General features: G+C 39.7%; 6 protein-coding genes and 1 long non-coding RNA gene across 7 annotated transcripts in view; 1 reads left to right on the forward strand and 6 right to left on the reverse strand.

Moving 5' to 3' along the window:
- The window catches only part of LOC128604704 (E3 ubiquitin-protein ligase UBR2-like), a 134,347-nt gene that overhangs the window by 56,808 nt on the left and 52,054 nt on the right, over nt 1-25,485 (reverse strand). The gene's annotated exons all lie outside the window — the stretch shown is intronic.
- On the forward strand, nt 469-6,174 carry LOC128604744 (uncharacterized). The gene is made up of 3 exons (XR_008385273.1): nt 469-704; nt 4,792-4,822; nt 5,001-6,174. It is a non-coding gene; the product is annotated as an uncharacterized LOC128604744 (long non-coding RNA).
- Nucleotides 1,076-1,650, reverse strand: LOC128604721 (histone H3). Its single transcript, XM_053619845.1, has one exon. The coding sequence runs from the start codon at nt 1,501-1,503 to the stop codon at nt 1,093-1,095; it is 411 nt and encodes a 136-aa protein (XP_053475820.1). The 5' UTR covers nt 1,504-1,650; the 3' UTR covers nt 1,076-1,092.
- LOC128604724 (histone H2A) lies at nt 2,151-2,580 on the reverse strand. The gene has a single exon (XM_053619848.1). It carries the CDS (start codon nt 2,550-2,552, stop codon nt 2,166-2,168), a length of 387 nt encoding a protein of 128 aa, XP_053475823.1. The 5' UTR covers nt 2,553-2,580; the 3' UTR covers nt 2,151-2,165.
- Nucleotides 3,000-4,586, reverse strand: LOC128604718 (histone H1-like). Its single transcript, XM_053619842.1, has one exon. The coding sequence runs from the start codon at nt 3,762-3,764 to the stop codon at nt 3,162-3,164; it is 603 nt and encodes a 200-aa protein (XP_053475817.1). The 5' UTR covers nt 3,765-4,586; the 3' UTR covers nt 3,000-3,161.
- On the reverse strand, nt 7,426-8,169 carry LOC128604729 (histone H2B-like). The gene has a single exon (XM_053619850.1). It carries the CDS (start codon nt 7,896-7,898, stop codon nt 7,524-7,526), a length of 375 nt encoding a protein of 124 aa, XP_053475825.1. The 5' UTR covers nt 7,899-8,169; the 3' UTR covers nt 7,426-7,523.
- Nucleotides 8,394-8,784, reverse strand: LOC128604736 (histone H4-like; the record flags this gene model as incomplete). Its single annotated transcript, XM_053619857.1, has 1 exon — nt 8,394-8,784. A coding segment is annotated over one exon (315 nt), but the record flags the coding sequence as incomplete, so codon positions are not given.

Consider the following 25,485-nt stretch of genomic DNA (forward strand, 5'->3'; position numbering starts at 1 on the left):
TGAATGGGTGCCATCTTTTTGAGAGTCCAAAATGTACATTTAGACAGTGTCACAGTAATAAAAAAACAGTTATTCAAAGAGCTCACAAGCTGTACACTCACTACTTTACACTGTAGCAAAGTGTCATTTCTTCAGTGTTGTCACATGAAAAGATATAATCAAATATTTCCAAAAATGCGAGGGGTGTACTCACTTTTGTGAGATACTGTGTGTGTATATATATATATATATATATATATATATATATATATATATATATATATATATATATATATATATATATATATAATGTGTGTGTATGAGAGAGAGAAATATTATCAAGTATGTTTCTACTAAAACCGTCTTCTAACTCGTTTTAAACAAACACATTAAATAATATTTAATACAGTGCATATATATATATATATATATATATATATATATATATATATATATATATATATAGACACAGAGAGAGAGAGAGAGAGAGAGAGAGAGAGAATATCCACAAATAGGGAAGAAGATTTCAAAGATAAGGTCATGTCTACAATTATTAAATTACAAAAACAATTATCATGGACGGGACAAAAGGGATGATGGATGAAATGTATGTATGATGTAATAGCTCTTGCCCAGAAATCCGCTTCTAGAAAATTGCCGTTCCCGAGTTTGGACACACGGGGGCAGTCAAGCTCCATCCAGCACAACGCCGCCCGAAACAGAAGGTAGGTTTGGGCTATTTTACAGACACAGTTCATTACTGTGCATTGTATTGTTCGGACATAACCACAATTAACGGCTCATCTATAAAAACAAACATTATGTAATACTCATAGGACTATATTTATCATGAAAATGCAAAATAAATAACCTTTTTCTAATGTTGATAGAAATAGAAAGCCGTGTACTTCATTTACACACACACACACATATATACATATATATAGAGAGAGATAGCTAGATACATATATACACACATTATTATTATTACTGTTCCTTCTCTCTGTACCACATTGTCATACTTAAACTGCCCAAGAAAGAAAATTTGCTGTTTTCTGAGACGATGAAGTGGCTCTTAAAAGAGCCTTTGTGGGTGTTAGACGGAGATGTGGTTTAAGCGCGTTCTCCGCGAATACGGCGGGCCAGCTGAATATCCTTGGGCATGATAGTCACTCTCTTGGCGTGGATAGCGCACAGATTGGTGTCCTCGAACAGACCGACCAGGTATGCCTCGCTCGCCTCCTGCAGGGCCATGACGGCCGAGCTCTGGAAACGCAAGTCGGTCTTGAAGTCCTGAGCGATTTCTCGCACCAGGCGCTGGAAGGGCAGCTTGCGGATGAGCAGCTCAGTAGACTTCTGATAACGGCGGATCTCCCTCAGAGCCACGGTGCCGGGCCTGTAACGGTGAGGCTTCTTCACGCCGCCGGTAGCCGGCGCGCTCTTGCGGGCAGCCTTAGTGGCGAGCTGCTTCCTTGGCGCCTTACCACCGGTGGATTTACGGGCGGTCTGCTTGGTTCTTGCCATAGTGTCAAGCTCTGCACTTCACGGATAGAAAAACAGAATAAACGGCGCGCTCGAACGCGGCCTTTTTAAGCCATAACGCCGCCCTGCGCTGATTGGGCGTCTCGAACGCGCTCGTCTGCTATTCGATAGAATGTTTTACGTCACCTTTGACTATTGGACCGTCTTCTCTACCACCGTTCGAAACACAAGACGCCCGCCACAATTCTATTCTATTGGCGCTCTCTCTAACACAAATGCTTTGTTCATTAGGAACACACACAACGCCGTCACTAACCATTTTCACTCCTCAGACTTCATTTAACCAGCACGCTAACTGCTATTGTTCTTATAGTCATTATTTAAATATGGTATCAAATCATGACTAGAAAATTATCAAGTCCTTTTTTATTTATAAATATGCTGTCTTAGAAGTGCACTTTCACCCCTTAGATTTCATTTAAGCAACAGGCTAACTACCACTATTATTATTATTATTATTACTATTACTTAACGTTAATCACATAATTATTAGCAAAGTATAACGCTTGTGCTGTCGTTTCAAACGTGCTGACTTTCTAGTGCACACTTTCAGTAGAAAAACGGGTGTAAAATTGCACTTTTGAAGCAGAGATGGTGGCTCTTAAAAGAGCCTTTGGGTACTGACAAAGTAGCAGTGGACGAGTTTACTTGGTCTTGACGGCCTTCTCGGTCTTTTTAGGCAGAAGCACAGCCTGAATGTTTGGCAGCACACCACCCTGAGCGATGGTCACTCCGCCGAGCAGTTTGTTCAGCTCCTCGTCGTTACGCACGGCGAGCTGCAAGTGGCGAGGAATAATACGGGTCTTCTTATTGTCACGAGCGGCGTTACCGGCCAACTCCAGGATCTCAGCGGTCAGATACTCCAACACTGCGGCCAGGTAGACCGGAGCGCCGGCACCGACGCGCTCGGCATAGTTGCCTTTACGCAGAAGCCTGTGCACACGTCCCACGGGGAACTGAAGTCCAGCCCTGGATGAACGAGTCTTGGCCTTAGCTCTAGCTTTTCCGCCGGTTTTTCCTCTGCCACTCATCTTGATGCTCAGATCTGTTCTAACAACAACTCCGAAATGAACATTACACCCCAAGCTCTCCGTGATATAGACAAAACGGCCACTCTCTTATTCGCTAAGAACGCAGTGGCACATTAGCCAATCACAAACAGGCCGTCGAATTCCAGCGTCACCCCTCCCACCCCTGTTTGTGCGTGTGTGTGAGTGTGTGTGAGTGTGTGAGAGAGCGAGAGAGCGCGAGCGCGCGAATGAAAACAGACAGAAGGGAATATTCATACAAAAGCACGAAGTAACAACTACATACTGAATTTATTTATTCTTATCATTAACATTGATTTATTATGTATCAATATGTTATCCTACATATTCTGTGATGGTTTTGGACATCAGGAATGACGTTAAGGAATCACGATCAGGATTCTTTTCTACTGTACTAAAATCAGCATCAGCGTGTGGTTATGTGTACATATGTAGCAGATATGTGTATCCATACTATTGTATGTTTCTAACGTGTACTGCTTTGATTCCATAAAGCTTGACTGAACATGAATTGTCGCTCTTTAAAGGAAAATATGGGTGGCTCTTAAAAGAGCCGTTTAAGGAACAAAAGCATGAAAGAAACAAACGTCTTTACTTCTTTTTGGGCGCTGCCTTTTTCGCCTTTGCCGCTTTAGGCTTTGCGGTCTTGGGCTTGACAGCTTTCGCTTTCTTGGGGCTCTTAGCTGCCTTTTTAGGGGTCGCGGGCATTTTCGCCTTCTTCGGGCTCTTGGTGGCTTTCTTTGCGGCGGCTGTAGGCTTCTTCGCCTTCTTAGGAGACTTCTTGGCCGCGGCGGCGGGTTTCTTGGCTGCTACCTTCTTGGGCTTCTTCGTGGCGGCGGGCTTTTTCGCTTTGGGCGCGGCTTTCTTCACGGGCTTCTTGGCTTCGGTCTGCTTCTTGTTCAGCTTGAAAGAGCCAGACGCGCCGGTCCCTTTGGTCTGCACCAGAGTGCCTTTAGTCACGAGACCCTTAACGGCGATCTTGACGCGGGAGTTGTTCTTCTCCACATCATATCCGCCGGCAGCCAGCGCTTTCTTCAGAGCAGCGAGAGACACGCCGCTCCTCTCCTTAGACGAGGAAACGGCTTTGACGATCAGCTCGCCGACGCTAGGGCCGGCTTTTTTTGCTCTCGAAGCTGCTTTCTTCTTGTGCGCTTTGGCCGGCGCGGCGGCGGGAGCGGGTGCAACTTCTGCCATCTCTCTTGGAACTACGTAGAATACACGAGTCGTACGCTGTACGTTAGTGTGTAACACAGGATCTTCCCTTCCCGCGGCGGGGGGCTGGTCTTAAAAACAGATATGAGAGCGTTGTAGACTCAACTCGGGCGCCGCTGAATGAATGCACGGACGTGGCGCGCGCTCAGATGTGTTTTCTCATGGCATTTCTCGGCGAAAATCCGACTCGGAAGACGAGATTCAAAACGTTGAAGCACACGCTGAGCGAGGACGGGCTTTCTCGTTTCTCCCGTGGCCCGGCCTGGCCGGCTAGAGAGCAACAGTCTCGCGCAGCGCACATGAAAAGGCGCGGCGCGCGTTGTACTCAAGCCGGCGGGCTGCGCATTTGGTGCGATGTGGTGTGTAAAAACGGGCGAAAAGCAGGCACGGCCGTCGTATGCGTTCTGGGCCGAGTTAAAGAGGAGCCTTGTGAACGAGCCTGATGTCTTTGCAGCTGTCGAGCGGTGTGTGTAGTATCGGAAGCAGAGCGCGTTGGGGGCCGTGTAAAGCACAGCGCGCGTGACTATAGGCTCCGCTATAGCCTTGTGTGTGTGTGTGTGTTGTATTCCATGCTGCTAGAACATTCTTTTCAATGTCTATGTGCTACTAGAACATTCTTTTGAATGACTTTGTGCTAATGTCACATTAGTTCGAATGACTAGGTGCTACTACAACAGTATTTAGAATTATTATGCGCTTCTTGAACCTTAGTTCGAATGACTACGTGCTACTGTGACATTAGTTCAAATGACTACGTGCTACTACAACAGTTAGAACAGAGATGCCCAAACTACGGCCTGTGGGCCAAAGTTGGCCCGTAGTGACTTGATTTGGCCCGCCATGCCATATGAGAGAAGGGGGGGGGGGGGGGGAATTTAATTGATGCTGATCTTCATTTCTAATTTAACATTTTTTATTTATTTATTTTTGAGCTACAAAAAATGTAAATTGAAATTAAATGTAGAGAATAAGAATTAGAATTTTATTTAATGTACATGCATACTTCAAGGCCAGCATGCATTGCGACGGTCAACAAACAGGTAATAATGGAGAGATCCAGGCACTGGCACACAGACAAGAGGAAATTTAAAAAGATTTGGCAAGTTGACTTTTTATTTACTGAAATCAATTCAAAGGCAGTGTGTCTAGTTTGCAAGCAGTCCGTTGCTGTTTTGAAAGAGTACAAAATCCGTCAATATGAAACAAAACGTTGTTCAGCTTTCTCAAAGGACAGCGGCGAGGCATGAAAACAGAAGGCTAACGAGCTGCTTGCTAAACTTCGATCTGAGCAGAGCGCGCTGCTACATCCTTCATCAGCTCAAGAAAGTGCCACACGGGCCAGCTATCAGATTTCCTGTATTTTACATCAAGAACAGCTATGTGCCCAATCCATCGGGCTTGTGGATGTGATGCGTGACGTCGTCAAAATTGTGAATGATATACGCTCCAAGGCGCTCTCTCACCTGCAGTTCAAGGTACTGTTGGATGAGATGGATGTGCAATATGGTGATGTGTTGTACCACCAGGAGGTTAGATGGCTGAACAGAAGAAAAGTTCTCAGGAGATTTTTTGATCTGCGTGATGAGATCAGAGCTTTTCAGGAAAGCAAGATTGGTAGTATTCAAGAGCCCATGGATAAGAAATGGTTTTCTGACCTGGCTTTCCTGGTGGACGTCACAGAGCTGCTCAATGTTTTAAATGTTCAGCTCCAGGGAAAAGACCAGATTATCACCCAGCTTTTTTATCACGTCAGAGCCTTCAAACAAAAACTACTGCTGCTCAGAAGACATCTCTCAGCAGCTAACATTCACAATTATAATATTCACCATAGTTTTATGTGCAGTTATTGTTATTATTAATACTTATATTTAGTTAACATTTATATCCAGTGGTGTCAGCTTTGGGTTTTTTTGTTAATCAAGCTGATAATAATGACTAGATTCTGTTCTACTACTTCGCAGTCATAATAATCTTTTTTCTCCCTCTCTCCTTTCGCCGAGCCCCACATGAATTTATGGAGATACTAGAGATCCAGATCCTTTCTGCCTCTGGATGGAGCTCAAATCTTCTCTAATTCCAGACTGCTGGGACTACGGCTGCTCCTAAGGCCATACAGACTTCATATAAATCCATAATGAACTTTTTCACACTATCTGTTGTTACCTAGATGAGGATGGGTTCCCTTCTGAGTCGGGTTCCTCTCAAGGTTTCTTCCTCTTAAAACATCTTAGGGAGTTTTTCCTTGCCACCGTCGCCACTCAGTGGCTTGCTCAGTTGGGATAAATTCGCACCTTTAATATCTGTATACCATGTTGATATTTCTGTAAAGCTGCTTTGAGACAATGTCTATTGTAAAAAGCGCTATACAAATAAAATTGAATTGAATTGAAATTGAATTGATAAATTTTTTGTCAAAGTTCTCTTAAATTATCATGATTTAATTTCCTTGTTTTGTCAGTTATTTATTCTATTTGCCTCCCTCTCTCTTCTTTCACTCCCCATCTCACACTGTTCCTCTCTCTCATCTCCACATCCAGGAAATGTAGCCCATTTTCCCTGTTTTAGAGAGGCAGGCATGATGAAAGAGAAGGTACCTGAGTATGATGCTGTTCTCAGCAACCTTTTCCAGGAGTTTGACAGTCGCTTTGAGGACTTCAGACACAATGCTTCTGACTTTGAGTGGTTTGTTCAACCCTTCACCATCAGTGTGGACACAGTCAGTGATGATCTACAGATGGAACCAATTGAGCTTCAGTGTGATTCAGAACTCAAACATAAGTTCAGGTCCCTTCCCTTGACAGACTTCTACAAATGTGTCCCAGCAAACAGGCACAAGTGATGCTGTCTCTGTTTGGCAGTACCTACCACTGTGAACAGACTTTCAGTCTGATGAACTTAAACAAGTGTAAACTGAGATGCAAACTAACTGACTCTCACCACCATAATATCCTGACTTTGACAGTAAGTCCACTGCATCCCAATTTGGAAAAACGTTTGAAAAATAAGGACCAGCTTCATGTGTCTCATTAGAGGTCACTGATATTGCAGGCATGTGGCTGTATTGCTTATAGCTTGAATAGTTGTATTAGGTATTGAACATGTATTATAAATGGGATTGGTTCTATGTTTTAATTATACTATAAGTTTCATTGAACTATAGAACTCTGAAAATAAAACTGCATTAGTGAAGCAGATACAGACTAACATTTTCTATTTATTTATTTCTAAATATTATGAAATGATAAATGAGAACCATGGCAACTTTAATTTTAATATAATACAGTTTGGTATAATGCAACATTTACTTTTGGCCCACAGCCCTCAATCAAGTTTGATTTTTGGCCCTTCACAGGAAAAAGTTTGGGCACCCCTGATTTAGAATGATTATGTGCTACTAGGAAACCATTTTCAACTACTTCCTGTTGGTACAATCATACGAATAACTTTGTGCTGCTAAAGTCCCATTATGCATTGCTCAGATTATACAAACCCCGAAACCGTGCTACAACCCTGTTTAGATTTACTCATCTCTGCATTTAACAGACTGCTAGAATTACCCAAAAGCCTGAACATCCGCGGGAGTGCAGCGCTTCAGAAATCCCCCTCCCCCTCTCACACACACACACACACACACACACACACACAGCGAGAGAGAAAGCGAAAGAGAAAATTACTCTTTGTATGAAAAGTGGGTGGCTCTTAAAAGAGCCGTTGGGTTGATGAAGACGGCGGTAACGCGCTTTACTTGGAGCTGGTGTACTTGGTGACGGCTTTTGTACCCTCGGACACGGCGTGCTTGGCCAGCTCGCCGGGAAGCAACAGGCGCACGGCGGTCTGGATCTCCCTGGAGGTGATAGTGGAGCGCTTGTTGTAGTGAGCCAGACGAGAAGACTCACCGGCAATGCGCTCAAAAATATCATTCACGAATGAGTTCATGATGCCCATGGCCTTGGATGAGATGCCGGTGTCAGGGTGCACCTGCTTCAGGACCTTGTACACGTAGATGGCGTAGCTTTCCTTCCTGGACTTTCTGCGCTTCTTGCCTCCTTTGCCGGCCGTCTTGGTCACGGCTTTCTTTGATCCCTTCTTGGGCGCGGTCTTGGCTGGATCGGGCATGCTTCTGCTTCTCGAATAAACGAACAGAAAATGACTAGCGCCCGCCTCGCGCCCGCTCTATTTACAGACCCACATGCTAATGACGCCCAGACAAGACACCTTTTTTTGATTGGCCAAAATTCGATACCTCCCCCTGCATGGCACCTCCTACTGCACTCTGCTTCCTCCCTCCTCCTCGTCCTCCGCTACGCTTTGTTTCCCTTCCCGCCCTTGTACTTTCAGGACAACGTACACTATGAAAAAACAATTGGCTTGAGAAAAAATCGTTTTATATTATATATGCATGTATGCGTGTGTATGAGAGAGAGAAAGAAATATGGAAGTTTCTACTAAAATCATCTTCTAAATCGTTTTAATCAAGCCGTTCATAATATTTAATACTGTGCATATATATAGTTTATTACAAAAAATACAAATAGACCTACCACTTATGCTACTTCGGTACAGCGTTAGATGCCTTATGCTTCATGAAAGAAAAAGCCTTTTTTTCCACACGGAACAGCTCTTTTTCTAGATACGTGGGTGGCTCTTAAAAGAGCCGTTGTATTCGCGTCGTTCGGTGTTAGAGCGTTTAACCGCCGAAGCCGTACAGGGTACGTCCCTGGCGTTTCAGGGCATATACCACATCCATAGCGGTCACGGTCTTTCTCTTGGCATGCTCGGTGTAAGTGACGGCGTCGCGGATCACGTTCTCCAGAAACACCTTTAGCACACCGCGAGTCTCTTCATAAATCAGACCAGAAATACGCTTTACACCACCACGGCGAGCCAGACGGCGAATAGCCGGCTTGGTGATCCCCTGGATGTTATCGCGAAGCACCTTGCGGTGACGCTTAGCGCCTCCTTTGCCGAGTCCTTTACCACCCTTGCTTTTTTTTTTTTTTTTTTTTTAATGAGTTTTATTGAAATTATGCAAAATTCACAATCTTACACAAGTCATATTCAGAAAGAAAGGGAGAAAAAAAACAAAAAACAAAAAACAAAACAAACTTACATAGTCAAAGTACAATTACACGCAAATATTGTCCCACACTGAAGAGTCTTTAAACCAAGATGTGCTGCTTTTTAGTCTTCTTAGCTCTTTTTGAATGTCCTTGAATACAACATCACTGGATATAAACGTTTGATTTATAGTCATTCTACACCTTGTTTTCCAGAGTTTAGATTTAGTCAAACATATTATGAACCAAATGAAGTCATGCTTGGTCTTGCTACAATTTTCTTTAAAAATGCCATAGAAAATTGAGTTCATATTTATTTCTATATTGAGACCAATGATTTTTAATTTAGCCCATGTTTCTTTAGAGCGATAACACTCTAACAGGAAATGTTCGAGTGTTTCCTCTTCATTACAATTAGGCATCGGGCATTTACTGGTTTTTACAAAACAGCTCCATTTTACAACCGCTCTTACTGGGAGCCTTCTTACAGCGACTAACCAAGTTGTATCTCTCAGGTGTTCCGATAGGATTTTATTCTGTAAATTTTGGAGACATTCTTTGTTTTGGTCTTCCTCCAAATTTCTGAAAGCCACAGGGTTACTATAAACTCGATCAACAATTAAAAGATATATTTCTTTGCTTGAGTCTTTCACCCAATCGATGTTTAGATCTTTAAATTTGTTAGTGAAGTCGGAAAACATCAGTTTATAATACGGAATTCCTTTCCTTGATGGACCTTTTTTAGATTTCCAGTTAGAGATGTTCCCTATCCATTCGGTTTGCCTGGCAATACCACTCACGATGATTTTGCACACTGCTATTTTAGTTTTTAGGGATATATCGACAGCCCCAAGGCCTCCCAGTTCCCTTCTCTTAAAAAGGAGCTCACGTTTTGTAACCTCACGAGTCGTATCCCATATGAAATTACAGCATATTTTATGAAGTCTTTTTATCCAAACTTCTGTCGGAGGTAAGATGCATGATAAAAACAGTATTTTTGATAATAGAAAAGTTTTAATAATATTTATTCTAGTTTTATAACTTAGATTACACGATTTCCATTTATCAATTTCATCTTGTATTATTTCTTCTTTTTTTGACCAGTTATGGTCGACACAGCCATTATTATCTATATATATACCTAAAACCTTTAATTGCTGAACTTCTGGGACATCTATGGGAAATTTGTTTTTTTCATTTCCAATCCAGACACATTCCGTTTTAGCTTTATTTAAGGAGGCTCCAGAGACTTGCTCATACTCGCTAAAATATTCAAAGATGATGTCTAGTTCTTGTTTAGATTTCACAAATACAGTTATGTCATCAGCATAAGCAGAGATCATGACTCTGTTCTTTCCTATTTGAAGACCTTTAAGTCTATGATCATCTTGGATTTTTTGTACAAGTGGGTTTATAGATAAAATATATAGGGCTGCACTCAGAGGGCACCCTTGCTTTACACCCCGCATAACTTCAAATGGTTCAGTCAAAGAACCGTTAACATTTACTTCAACCGTCGATTTAACATAAAGGCATTTAATCATGTTTATGAAATTTTCAGGGAATTGATACAGTTTTAAAATCTCCCACAAATAGTCTCTTGAGATATAGTCAAATGCTTTTCTTTGGTCCAAAGCCACAATGTAAAAACTGTCACCATTTTTATCAAAAACTAGTTCTCTTAATGTGTTCAAGTTGTCCCACATAAATCTTCCCTTTATTGCACATGTTTGTTGTTTAGCTATTATTACGTCCAAATAGTCACTCATCCTGTTCATAATGATCTTTGCAAAAATCTTATAATCGACATTCATTAGGGTGAGATGTCTCCAGTTGTTGATATCACACATTTCACCCTTTTTATACAACAAGGATAAAACGCCTTCATAGAACGAGTCATGCATGTAACCTCTAGCGATCCCATCATTGAAGGCTTGCGTTAATAATTTAGCCAAATCTATGGCGCATGCATGATAAAAATCAGACGGGAGACCATCTTTCCCTGGAGACTTTTTTAAATTTAATTGTTTAATGGCATCAATGACCTCAGCCTCTTTTATTTCCTCACCTAAGCTCTTGGAAGGCGGGTCAACACTATTTTTTACATTCAAAAAGGTTTTTAGAAGTTTAGCATCTATTTCAATTGAGTTATACATGTTTGAACAAAGGATCCGAACAGCATCTCTGACATCTTTAGGATTTTTCGCTATAGTTCCATTATCTGTTTTAATGGCTTCGATATATTGGGCTTCTTTCCTTTTATTAAATAGTGAAATTGCTTTTGTTTGATTTAGAAGTTCATCGGAAATTATTCCTGCTCGGACTTGAATGTTCAGTAAAAACTCATTATTTAAAGTTTCTATCTCTTTTTTCAAATCCTTTAAGTTGTTTTCCTCACTTTCATCTCTTGTATTTTTTAGTTTTAGGTTTATATATTGTGTCATAATTGTATTGTACTTCTCATTTTTTTCTTTATTAAAACATAGACATTTGTATTTAAGAAATTTTTTAATCTGGATCTTAAAAACTTCCCACAAATCACAATAATTGGTAGTGAGGATATCTAAAGTTTTAATCCTATTAATTTCTTCTTTTAATTGTATAATCAATAAAGGACTTTTCAAAATTTGTGTGTTTAATTTCCAATAGTTTCTTCTTTCTTCATTTTTAAATCTGATGCCACATATAACTGTCAAGTGGTCCGACTCAACCAAGAGTTTTGTTGTATAAAATTTTGCCTCAAAATTATTATTAATATATATCCTGTCAATTCTAGTTTTACATGTTTTATCAAACCTCGTGAAGTCCACTTTCTCTGGATATAATGTCCTAAATATGTCGGTGAAATGCTGTTCATTCATTATAGATTTAAGGACACCACCTTCTCTCCTAATTTTACATATTTTGGAAGAAATTTTATCATTATCATCTGTGATTGTATTAAAATCACCGCATACAATGGTATAGAAACCGACACACAGGAGCATTTTAAGTTTTTTAAAAAGCCGGATTTTACCAACAGTATCCTGTGCTGTGTATACATTTATTACTCTAATTTTTTTTGTGCAATAAAACACATCTATAAACATTAATCGACCAGGAATTATTTCACGGCTCTTAATTATTTTAAATTTATTGTTATAAAATAAGGTCGCAATACCATCAGCTTTACTTTCACCTATTGAAAAGATTGAAGGACCTTTGATCCATAAACTTTGGGCGTTCTGTACGTCTGCAAAACTGCTTAATCTGGTCTCTTGTATACATAAAATATCAACATGTTCTCCACTCAATATATTTAACTTTTTCACTTGATTAATTTTTGCCTGAATCCCTCTAACATTACATGTGGCAACAGTTAAATTTGAAAAAACCATAAAAATTAAGATAAGGATCTTCTCCGATAGATATTATTGTATGTCCATTAGTCCACATTTTCTCAACATTATCCACATCATTTAACCTCAATTCCTGCAGACATATATCACATTTCTTTTTAAGTAATATAGGAATTGAAGTTAAAATCAAAGACATTGTGTCAAAAAAAAGAAAAAAAAAGGGAAGAAAAGTAGGCAATATACGTCATTCCTTAACCTTTTTTGCATTGTCAACATTTCCAGGAGAATTCCTCTTTCGCCTTTGGCGTTTATATGGATAGTCTAAAGTGTTTTTACCTTTCGCCAGCGTGGGAGTGTCCGCAGTGTCACCTGTGTTGTCGGCGATTGTCTGGGTTGTTCCACTTTCACCAGCTGGATGCGATGACTCCTCTCGGCCCTGTAGACTTCCTGCAGGTGTAGAAATGATCTGGGTCGCTCCGGTCTCTCCCTCTGAGCACGTAGGCTCCTCTGGGGCTTGTAGACCTCCTTCAGGGGTTGAGCCGATCCGAGTCTCGCCGACTTCTACAGCTGATAGCGCAGGAAACTCCGATGCTTGCCGTTTCTCCACAGACGAAAGACTGGGCGGAGATGCTCCGCTGCTTCCAGCAGGTACTTCCGGTGTCTTCCGTCTCCCTTCCGGGGTCAGAGATTCGGCGCTGCTCTCAGAGTCCTCGCCGTCTTCGCTGTCGCTGGTATCGGTGCTGCTTGAGTCACTCCCAGATGTCGAGTCATCCTCACTTGTGTGTAGTTTATTTTCTTCCCAGTTGTTATCCGCTTTATCGTTTGTTTTGGTTTCTGTGTTATGTGCGCTTTGTGTTACATTCTGGTCAATGTCTTTTTGATTTTTCGGCATTCTTAGTTTATAGCTGTAAGAATTTGGGCATTGAAAATATATATGCCCGGTTTCATTACATAAATTACATACTTGTGTATTTCTACAACTCTTTCCTTTGTGGCCAAAGCTTCCGCATTTCCAGCACTTTGTTTTCTCACAGTCCTTTGCCTGATGGTCGGAATCGTTACATATAAAACATCGTTTTGTTTGGCCGGGATATGTAATCGTTCCATTGTATGGTCCCATGGAAATGGAATTTGGTATCTGGAATATACTTCCGTCGGGGTTTTTCTTAAGTTTTATTTTATATCTCCTGACTCCATACCATATCCCGAACTGGTCCAGCGGCTTGTCAACAGGGTTCAGTATCTCACCAAACCTTAAGAGGTATTGTTCTACATCCGAGTCAGCGATTCTCCCAGTCCAAAACTTTACTACAATGCTCTTTATGTCTTGGGGAGCTGATGTAGTCATCTCCCAATTTTTCCAGAATTCACTTCCTGTATTATTATTAAAAATTTGAGAAAATGTTTGAAGTGCCTGTTCTTTGGTAAAACATATTTCATACTCTTTTCTGTTAGGCATTGCAATAAAAGAGTATACATCTGTAGTCGATATCCATTGACTACTTAAAAGGTTTACTCCGACTTCAGACCTGTCTGGCGCTTCTCCTTCTCCACTGTAACGTAGTCTGACCCAGTGCCTCCCCGCCGACGGCGAGGAGGCCACACGGGGTGACATACCGAACCCCGGGTGGCGATAATTATCACCTCGTTAAAGGTGTTTTTGTTGTTGATGTTGTTGTCGTTAAAGTCTTTAGTTTCAAATTACTAACGAGGGTACCACTTGCAAAAAGAGAGTATTAATTACCACCCTTGCCTCTGCCAGACATGATGCTGCTCTCGAAGTCAAGCCACTCAATGAAAGTTCTCGCGCAGCGCCCACCTATTTATCCACACTCGACAGGACCTAGTTGAGAACAGGCGAGGAGGCGGGCCTTACACCAACGGTCACACAATAGCTCTCTTTTTCGAAAACAATCACTAGGCACTGCTTTTCACCTGCTAACGTCTTCTTCTTCCCCATTCTCTCTCTCTCTCTAAAAACACACACAGATACAAAACATTATTAGTATTTTCAGTACTAATGTTTTGGTTCAAATTAGTAGTAGTAGTAGTAGTAGTAGTAGTAGTACAACACAATAGTCAGGAACTTTGGGTAAAACATGCATAGTAAAGCATACAGCTAAAACACTCATCAGCGTAAGGAGGTTAGAAAAAGCTGTCTGTGTTTGTACAACATTGACATTACTGTTTCAAACACAAGACGTTCCTTTTGAGCACGTCCTTGGACTCAAGGCCCGTATATACTACAGTCCTACGTCCACTGCAACTACAGGTCGCACATAGCAGCACAAGCCTTTATTAGTAGGCCCAGCATTCAGCGGATCAGCACCAATGTCTGTGTTCACTTTGAAGCCAGTCCACATTCTACCACACAAGTACTTCACTAACTTACAAGCACCACAGAAAGGAATGCAAACACATCTCTCAGGCCTTGCTTTATCAGCTCTCGCAAATGCACGATATAATGGACTCTCGAAGGTCGAAATTAGCTACATTGTCTCAAACCCTCATCTCATTCTTAAAAAGTGTCACTCACAAGGAAAGCATATGCACTTCGACAGTTGTGCAAGAGAAACTAACATAACAAACATCACACACAAGTAGGAATACAAAGTCAGCCTTCACACTGTCTAATCACTGGCCTTCTCTTTTCCCATACGCACTGTGTTTGAACCTAAATGTCATGCATCAACCAAAACTGCACCTCCAGAATGACAGCTGAGTTTAAGATTGGCAAAATATGTCGCAGCAGTTGCATTCGTCAAATAAACTATGAGCAATTAAGTAGTGCCAATGAGATAGTTACAGCAATGTGTAATGTCCAATAAGCTCAAAAAGAGTCGGACACTTTATTCTACTTGGCCAATCAAACACAATTATGAACTGGGATTCTGATAGTTGTGCGCCTTTAACTCACTGTGTAGGAAAATGAGGTCAGCTATATAGACAACACCTTTCATTACGTATTTAATTACTTCGATTGAGGTCATTACTAGAATCAGTAGTAGTAGTACAATACCTACAACCTACCTTCTGTTTTAGGCGGCGTCGTGTGTTGTGCCGGATGGGACATGACTGCCCTCGAGTGGCCAAACTCGGGAACAGCAATTTCCCAAAAATTGCAGTATTCTGTTATTAAGCTTTTATTGGCGGTGTTCAGAAGTCTATATTTGTAGTAGTTAGAAAACAGTGGGGTAAGAAGTAGTAGATGCTATGAAAACACACACACACACACTCTCACTCACTCACTCTCACTCTCTCTCTCTCTCTCTATCACATCTCTCACCCCATACCCCTCTCACTCCCATACACTGGGGCAGTGGTGGCTTAGCGGTTAATGCTCTTGCTTACTGATCAGTAGGTTGGGGGTTCAATCCCCAGCACTGTCAAGCTGCCCATTGAGCAAGGTCCTTATCCCTCTCTGCTCCTGGGGTGCCATATCATGACCCTGCACTCTGACCCCAGCCTCCTGACAGGTGGGAGTATGTGAAGAAAACAATTTCACTGTACTCTACTGTATATGTGACCAATAAAGACTCATTATATAGACTTATACATGACTTTTTTTATTCTAAAAAAGCTGCTAAACTAATAATTGTGTGCAGATGTAAAAAAAAAAAAAAAATGCTAAACACATTCTCTATTTGTGTGTGTGGTTTTTTTGTACTGTATGTGTATTTCATCAGTGTTGCTATGAGCTTATTTCTCGTAGTAGCAATCTTCTTATAGCCTAGGCCATCTTTATGTAGAGCAACAATTCTTTTTTCAGATCCTCAGAGAGTTCTTTGCCATGAGGTGCCATGTTGAACTTCCAGTGACCAGTATGAGGGAGTGTGAGAGCGATGACACCAAATTTAACACACCTGCTCCCCATTCACACCTGAGACCTTGTAACACTAACAAGTCACATGATACCGGGGAGGGAAAATGGCTAATTGGGCCCAATTTGGACATTTTCACTTAGGGGTGTAATCACTTTTGTTGCCAGCGGTTTAGACATTAATGGCTGTGTGTTGAGTTATTTTGAGGGGACAGCAAATTTACACTGTTACACAAGCTGTACACTCACTACTTTACATTGTAGCAAAGTGTCATTTCTTTAGTGTTGTCACATGAAAAGATATAATCAAATATTTACAAAAATGTGAGGGGTGTACTCACTTTTGTGAGATACTGTCGAAGGGGAAAATAAGAGAAAGAAAGTGAAAAAAACCTCAGTCTTCCACGCACGCTCTCACCAACACGCTTCACTCGCTCCACTGTACTCACGCATGCGCGCACACACACACACACACACACACACACACAGAGAGAGAGAGAGAGAGAGAGAGAGAGAGAGAGAGAGAGAGAAATGAGGGGAACTGTATTTAGTTTTACATATTAAGTTAAATCCAAAGTTAATAATGTTTAATAAATCTGTCACCACCCTGAAGTTGATTATTTTCATACCAGAGTGTGCAGAAGAATTTCTTATTTTATTAAAGAATGACACATCATACTTTTTCTCAGTTTATAGTCATGTTTAATGTTACAGAACACCTGTGAGACAAGTTAGTTCCTGTTATCCCTTACATTATAGCAGCTATAGACAGTCATTCATGCACCACCCTCTATTTTTTCTCTCCCCCAAAGTTAATAAGAAAAATGCAGCCCTCCATTCTAAAGAATTTCCCATGAAAGGAAAATAAAATGAAATAAAAACCTTCCTAATTAAACCCTTCTGTGCTTCATACTGTGTCACTATTCATCCATCCATCAATCTTCAACTGCTTACTCCTTTTCAGGGTCACGGGGAACCTGGAGCCTATCCCAGGGAGCATCGGGCACAAGGTGGGGTACACCCTGGACAGGGTGCCAGGCCATCGCAGGGCACTGTATCACTATTCCTTCTAAGAAATAGACGGATTCCCCATTGTCTGGAGGGAAGATGAGAAAATTTATTATGTAGTTAAGTTACTATGTAGTTACTGTATAGCACACACACACACACACACAGAGAGAGAGAGAGAGAGACATACTGCAGTATTCTAATATCCATCCATGTCCTTGTATAAGTTTTAATTATAGGACTAACGTGTTACAGTGAGAGCATTCATTTAAACCTGCAATTTGGCATGTAGCCAGAACTACTTTCAGTAAGTAGTCATTCATTCCTTGTCAATTTATGTCAGAATTACACAATTTATACAATTAAAAATGTCCTTGCCAATCAGATAAAGATCTGCAGTAATATATTTTACGTAGATTTTCTGTAATAAGTTTGTTTAAATGTTGCTGAGTTATACTTCAGTAAAATAAAGTGTACAATACTAAATGAGAAATACTACAGTAAACTTATGAGTGACTATTTAAGCATTAATTAATGTCATTTAAAATATTTCACAATCTATTTATTAAGTCTTAAAGTGCTTTATAATTATGTATATTACATAAAGAACAGTTTTACTGGAATGTTGTAATGCCTTATTAGAGTTGTAAATATATACAAATATTTGTTACCAAATTGCAAAGCCTTGTATTCAGCAAGCTTTTTAAAATGTTAATAAAATTCTATAAATAAACTCTTACTCATTTAGGCTGATATTTTTATATAAATTATTTTTTTTTATATTTCACCTGGGGTTGTTGTTGACCAAGGAGCTGCTAATGTGAATCTCAGCACCATTTATCTGTTCTGAACAGCAGTCGCCTCTGTTAGTGACGATTACACTGCTAATATCATACACCGCCAACAATCCACCCTCCACCATGGGTTATACTGAGGATTTGTAGCAGTACATGAGTTGAAATTCATGTTAGATGCTTTGTTGTCATCGATAGCAAAGTAAGCAGGATAATTGTTAGTGTAAAGAAGATTGTATTGCTATTCCTCCTAAGGCCACATCGACTGGAGGGGAGAAGAGAACATATTTATTCATTCATTTATCTTACACAAAATTTTATTTTCATTAATAGTTTGTTTACATACACACAGACACACACACACATGCACACGCACGCACACACACACACACACACACACACACACACACACACACATACACACACACACACACACACACACAGTCGGGGCCAAAAGTCTGAGAGCACTAGTGGAAAATGTTTCTATTTTACTTTTTTTTTTTTTTTTAATTTTAGAATTTTCATTCGAAATTGTATTATTGACTACAACTTCAGTAAAAAAAAAAAAAAGAGATTCAGAGTTTCTTAATGTTTACAGTTGCAGAATTTTAAAAATTAAATATCCCAAAATATTAAACATTTACTTTCTTTGTTTTAAATATTAAAAAATTCTAAAACCTATTTATTTCAAAATGTAAAAGAGAAAAAAAATCCAGATTTTCAGTGTGGTCTCAGACATGTGTGTGTGTGTGTGTGTGTGTGTGTGTGTGTGTGTGTGTATTTCTGTATTCTACTATACTGTATTCTTACCTTGCTGATGGGTCAGAATCGACTGCAATGAGAAAATGCATATCCCTGCGCAAAAAATATATACATTATAGGAAACATTTGATAGGTTGTGTTTTTTAATCTATAAAAGGTATTGTCTTTTTAAATTATGACAATTTACAAGTGATATTAAATCAATCATAGTGTACTGTAAAACGAGATTTTTTAAAATACTTGAAATCAGAGTTTCAAGTAACAGAAAAAGCATGGGCCTCTGTGAATTCTCCATTTTCTGCTTAACTAGAAAGATACCAACTTTAGACAATTTACAAGAGCACTCAAGGATTAAAAAGAAAATAGCCAATTGAGGAAGCAATGTACCATTCACCACTTAATAATCAGACTTTAACTGTGCACATCAAATTATATGAAGTGCATCATATAACAAATATATCATTCATTGTGCCAAAATAAAGGCACAGTTTAGAGAGATTTCTTACCTTCTTCGACATAGATCAGAAAGTCCTCTCTTTGACCCTTTAAACTCAGAGCTGTCCACTTGGTGTATCACTAAATGATTATTTAGTTTATTTAAAAGGCAAATGCACTTTGTGTTCTTCAAATGCAAATAAGTTTGACTCAAATGACGCTCTACAGCAAAATAAAAAAAAACATGAAGCAAAAAGCTTCCATTTACATTTTATACATACATAAATATATACATATATAATATAGGTATAGGTTTTATCCAGCGAGATAATTGATTTGTGAATCAATCAATGTCTGATTCATAAAAGCTATTGTACAAATGTGTGACGCAAAAGCAAAAATGTCAGGCTAAAACTGATGTGATGGATCATCCAGCAATCCCTTTAGTCATCTGATGATGCATTTATTATAGATTCTCCTTCAAACATTGTTTAATTGACTTTCAGAGTCAAGAGGTTTTCATTTTTGGCAGTGAGACACAGAATCATTATTGTGACAAAACATTAATAACTTCTCCATTTGAACTGTTAAAATGTGCAGATTCATTGTATTTTAATATGAAACTGTTCTCAAAAAATAATATTAGACACCAGGATAATATTAATTAATAATAGCACCTAATATTCATTAGCATTGAATTTATTAAAACACTGTGCTATTCTATCACACACCTTTGAATCATGTTAATTTAAATACTATAGTTATAGTACCTGTCAGTGCCAACATCCCCACAAGATTTCATAATGTAATGGGTTTACATTAATACTACATGAATTGATCACGCTCACTTTATATAATTCAATCTTGTAATTAGAAACTTGTGTAAATTAAGTTTAGCATAAGCAGTGACATCATGTTTTGATGAGAAATTTAATATTTCTTTGTAAACTATAAATCATATTTTTTCTCAAATCTAGTCTACCGCATGTTCCATGTTTTGTTGAAACATTGTAATTGTAAAGCGACATTGGTTATGAGTAAGGAGCTATATAAATTACACATATTATTATTATTATTATTATTATTATTATTATTATTATTATTATGTATTTATTTATTATATATTTTAACTGTTGAAGCATATGTAATTAAATGGTGATTTCAATGGTGGTAACACTGTATACAGTGCCTTGAATCCAGTTTCAGGTGTTTTGGAGTTCTTAATGATCTGTTTTAGGAAGAATAGTATTTTGAATACATTTTGCATTAGGTTACTCAAAGCAGCTGGAGTGCCGATCTTATTTGCTTTTGCAGGATGTGTTTGAAAAAGAACTCATTCATGTGGCAGCTGCACAATGCATAAAATCATGCAGATACAGGTAAGTATTTCAGTAAGCTTCAGTTAATATTCACACCAAACATCAGAATCTCAGTGATCTCAGTGATGATGGTATGAATGTTGGTGCCAGACGAGCTGGTTTGAGAATTTTAGAGGCTGATCTGGGATTTTCACAGACAGCAATCTCTTCAGTTTACACAGAATGGTGGAGAAAAACAAACACCTTGTTGATGAGAGAGGACAGAGGAGAATGGACAGACTGGTTCGAGCTGACAGAAAGGCTATGGTAATGATAATTCTTTACAAGTGTGGGGAGCAGAAAACCTTCTTGCAACATACAATACGTCTAACCAAATGAGGTGGATAAGCTACAACCATATTAGGTTCCACTCCTGTCTGTGAGCCAAGAACAGGAACCTGAGACTAGAGTGGGCGTGGACTCACTGGAACTGGACAGTTGAAGCATGGAAAAACATTGCCTGATTTGATGAATCTTGATTTCTGTTGTGACATGTAGATGATAGGGTCAGACATTGGCATCAGCAGCATGAACCTGCCTTGTGTCAACAGTCCAGACTGCTGCTGGTGGTATAACGGTGTGTAGAATGTTTTCTTTCTATTATGTGATCCTATGTGAACCTTTGCTTTCAGCATATGGTGTGAACCCCTCGGTCAGAAATAACCGAAACTAAACATTGTCCCTGTTTTTACTGTTGATCAGTCCTGCACATCGGCTTGTAAGAATTTTAGCTCGTTTCTCAGTACAGAACAGCTTCAGCTCTGGAATGCTGGTGATTTTCCTGACATGACCTGCTTGTTTGCAGTCTTTCCACAACATTTCTATTGGATTAAGGTCAGGACATTGACTTGGCAAATTCTGAAACATGAATTTTATTCTCTTTTAACCATACTTTGGTGGACCCTTATGTGCTTTTTGTGCTTAGGGTTGTTGGCCTGCTGCATGACCCACTTTCTCTTGAGATTCAGTTCACAGACAGATGTCCTGAAACTTTCCTTTAGAATTCACTGTTATAATTCAGAATTCACTGTTCCATCAATTATTGAAAGGTTCTTGTAAGTAAGGTTCTTATGCTGGAATGTAGTGTTTGCTTTCTCCAAACATAACACTTCTTATTTAAACCAAAAGGTTATATTTTTCCACACAAAACATTTTTCCAAAAGACTTTTCCACATAATCATTAGCAAACTGCAGATGGGCTGTAATGTTCTTTTTGGAGAGCAGTGGCTTTCTCCTTGTAACACTGTAATTCACTCCATTGTTGTTCAGTGTTCTCCTGATGGTGAACTCATGAACATTAACATTAGCCAATGTGAGAGAGGCCTTTGTTTGCTTAGAAGTTACCCTGGGTTCCTTTGTAACCTCAAGGACTTTTACATGTCTCACTCTTGGAGTGATTTTGGTTGGGTTCTAATAAACATACTAGGTTCTCTTTTTTGATTAAATTACAGCTAATAGTAACTAGTGACCTAGACGTATTAGGTGTAATTTATGCACTAGTCAAACGTTAACCCCACCCCCATCCAGTCAATAGTTATAGTTGAAATGAAGTGATCTGGCAGCCCGACATTCAGGTCTCGCCCTCAGCACTTACTGTAGAACAGCGGTGCTATAGAGGCGCAGACCACATGCAAATTTTCCTTCTCTCTCTCTCTCTCTCTCACACACACACACACTCACACACACACACACACACACAAAATGTTATCTTGGTTATAAGTTTATAACTTATAACCTTGGTACCCAAAGGTTCCCCCTTTTTAATGTAATTAAATTTTTTTATGTAATTTAGTTCCTTTTAATTTTGTGGCAGATCAACAAAATATCCTCCAATATGTTTATCCTTGAAAAGAAAATGAAATAGAACACACACACTGGTTTTTGGACTGGTTTCTTTACCATCATGTCCACTATTCTCAGAGTAGATTTAAAACCTTGCCCATTCATTGCTATATTTGGGATTCCTGATGTCTCAGTTCCATTACGCTCTGTACGAAAAGATATCATCATTTTCTCACATCCCTAATAGCAAGACGTTCCTGCAGCTTGTTCATGTAAATAACTCGTACAGTCAGGCAGGTGTTGGTTGTTTAAAGAAACTTTTTATTTAACAAACAAAAATCTCGTCTTCCGCCTCCTTCTGAAAAAAAATCAGCTCCTCACAGTTTGGTCTTCCACCTCCTTCTTCTGAAAACACACAGACGAAATAGAAATCACAAACTGCAAGGACACAGCCAGGTTCTCTTTTACACACACCTGAGAGGATCTTACATTAAACATCCAACAAGCAGCTTTCGGGTCACAGTGAGATATTAATGACAAGTTCCTGTAACGCTTCTTCTGCTTTAAACTCGAACCTGAGGGTTACGACGCCATCTCAAACTAAAACAACTTCTATCTACAAAACTACAGTGCAGAAGAGTTATTCTAACCGGGTGTGTAGCAGCTTGAAGTATTTCAGTGTAGTACCTTCTGCTCAAGATTCACTTTGGCTCCCTCCGTGCAGCTAAGCGTTCCTGAGTTAGTCTTCTTGCTGTTTGTGCTCCACTGCACGTTAAACACAGTCAGTCAAACAGGTGCGTAATGAACACGCAGAGAGAAAGAGACAGAGAATAAGAGTGAATAAATTCAGACATTACCCTAAGAAAACAGCGGCGTTATTGAGGATTTGCTCGTCTGGGTCCTGCGCAGGTGGTGTTTGCACAGGTGGTCCTTGCGCACGGGATCTGGATCGACGTCCGGACATGATGTCCACGTAATTTTTTTCCCACAAAATTATAAATGAACACAAAAGTATAGTGGAAGTTAGTAATAAGTGTCGATTAAATAGTATTTTTTGCATAAAGAAGAGTTAAGCTCGTCTTCTGAATACATTACGAAGACTGAATACAAATTTTGTGTGTTAAGACAAAAAAAAAAAAACGTTATGTGGAACCATCATGCTAAGCATGATGGGGAGAAAAGAATGAGGCGTTTACGATCAAAAGTGGTGTTTTTTTTGTTTTTTTTTACGTAACTCATAGAATTTCCATACTCAAAGCACTCTTAATACTTGTTTTTCTGTACAAAACTTGAACAAAAATTTTCTTCGCTTATTATAATTTAGATTGGGTGCAAGGGCTAATTATCTGACTAAAACTGGCTGGCATTTGCTCATTACTTACTACAAACCTGTTAAGTAGCATTAGTTTAAAAACCAGAACACAATTCTAAAACATAACTGATAAAATAAACATCATATTTCACTTAAACATCCTTACCGTGACTTAATAGTCCTGACAAAAGCTCAATATGAAATAAAAACTCAGTCGCGCTGTCTCCTACAACATGTATCAATCCGCACCACATTTATCACGTTTATTTTAAAATGTAAATTATATATTATTTATAGTTTCAGTTTTTTTATTCTTATTTTGGTCATTATTCCATATTATATGGACTGATATTTAAAAAAACAAAAGTCAAATAATATTTTTCAACATAAGACAAGGAACTATTTTCAGTGGAAGAATACTAAGTTCAATTTGGGTAGTGAGATGAACATCGGCATTACTTTTTCCCTTTGACTTTAATTAGAAATGGTGTCTGTCCTCCAGATGACTCTCAAACACAGACGAATACAGTACAAACCCACAGCCCTTGTGGGTGGAAAGACGTTTAAAAGCTGATAGTTTCATAAAAAACTACAACAGTCCTCCTTTTTTGGGTTAAAAAAAAGGTTAAAGATATTAATAAACTGTCTGCATGTTAATGGCTTCCAGTACAACTGAGAGGAGATAAACGAGCTGAAATTTCTAATCTTACATTAAACATCCAACAAGCAGCTTTCGGGTCACAGTGAGACATTAATGACAAGTTCCTGTAACGCTTCTTCTGCTTTAAACTCGAACCTGAGGGTGACGACACCATCTCAGACTAAAACAATTTCTATCTACAAAGCTACCGTGCAGAAGAGTTATTCTGACCGGGGGTGGGGAGGAACCCCCCCAAACACACCCAAGTGTGAAAGCAGCTTGAAGTATTTCAGTGTAGTACCTTCTGCTCAAGATTCCCCTCCACGTTTGCTCCCTCCGCTCTCATCTTGGCCAGCTGCTGTACCTGCTGATTCATTCGGCGCAGCTAAGCTTTCACGAATTAGTCTTGCAAAATAGTTCCGTAAACTACATTTTCAAAAATACAGGAGTTAACCGTGTCAAAATACATGTGATGTTTACCCACATAGAAAGCTCACTACGTGCACGTGTAAAGATGACCAACCATGACCAGGCAAAACCATGACAAGTACCGGATGACTCGTGCCAGAAATACCTGCAAACCAAGCAGTTATGGCTAATCTTTGGCCCTGCAATTGCACGGTTTTAAACTGGGTTGGGCTGTTTGGATGGAGTTGCTGGTTGTCGGCACTGTGCGAGGCGGTCCCGATGGAGTCTTGGACAGGTTCTGTGGCAGGTTGGTGTGCGTTCTCCGTTTTTGGTCACACGATGCGGATTCTCTGGTGAGGTACATGCGATTGGGGAGGATGGCCGCGTCCTCGGTCCTTGCATAGTCGGTCGGCATGGTCCGAGGTTGTGTGGAGGGCGGGCTTGTTTGAGCACAGGTGTGTGTGTGGGTGTGGTGAGTGGGGGCCGTGCTGCTGGGCGCACTTTGTGACTCACGGTGGAGAAGTCGTACCTGACAAATCAAGCCATCAGCATTTAAAACACACCAAACGCAACCTGAAGCTGCGATCAGAAAGACCGCCAGAGAAAGAGAAAAAGAACGATGAACTATGCCTGAACACTCCACTCGGGTCGCGTGACTTTGGTGTTGATGACCGTTCCGGGAGGAGGGTTGCTCAGTCAACAATTTTCATTATCGATTTTCATCAACTATTATGGATTAGTTGTTGCAGCTCTATTTGCAACACATTATACTAAGAATTGTGTGGTATTTTAAGATGTTTGTTCAAGGTAATGCAGTTAATACCCATTGCAGTTCTTTATACTTCGGGTTATTACTCAGATTATAAATGTATTTGAGTGAGGACATTTATCACCTGTGTGCTTTTTCTGCATTGTTATTAGCATATGTACTGTATGATTTAGTAAAATAATCATTAGCCATTACGTTGTTATTCTGATTACTCTGGGTG

The sequence above is a fragment of the Ictalurus furcatus genome, unplaced genomic scaffold, assembly GCF_023375685.1.
Source record: "Ictalurus furcatus strain D&B unplaced genomic scaffold, Billie_1.0 scf2, whole genome shotgun sequence".
In the NCBI taxonomy this organism is placed as follows: domain Eukaryota; kingdom Metazoa; phylum Chordata; class Actinopteri; order Siluriformes; family Ictaluridae; genus Ictalurus; species Ictalurus furcatus.

Coding starts and splice junctions, on each gene's coding strand:
- LOC128604721 (XM_053619845.1), bottom strand. CDS start 1,503: ATGGCAAGAACCAAGCAGACCGCCCGTAAATCCACCGGTGGTAAGGCG.
- LOC128604724 (XM_053619848.1), bottom strand. CDS start 2,552: ATGAGTGGCAGAGGAAAAACCGGCGGAAAAGCTAGAGCTAAGGCCAAG.
- LOC128604718 (XM_053619842.1), bottom strand. CDS start 3,764: ATGGCAGAAGTTGCACCCGCTCCCGCCGCCGCGCCGGCCAAAGCGCAC.
- LOC128604729 (XM_053619850.1), bottom strand. CDS start 7,898: ATGCCCGATCCAGCCAAGACCGCGCCCAAGAAGGGATCAAAGAAAGCC.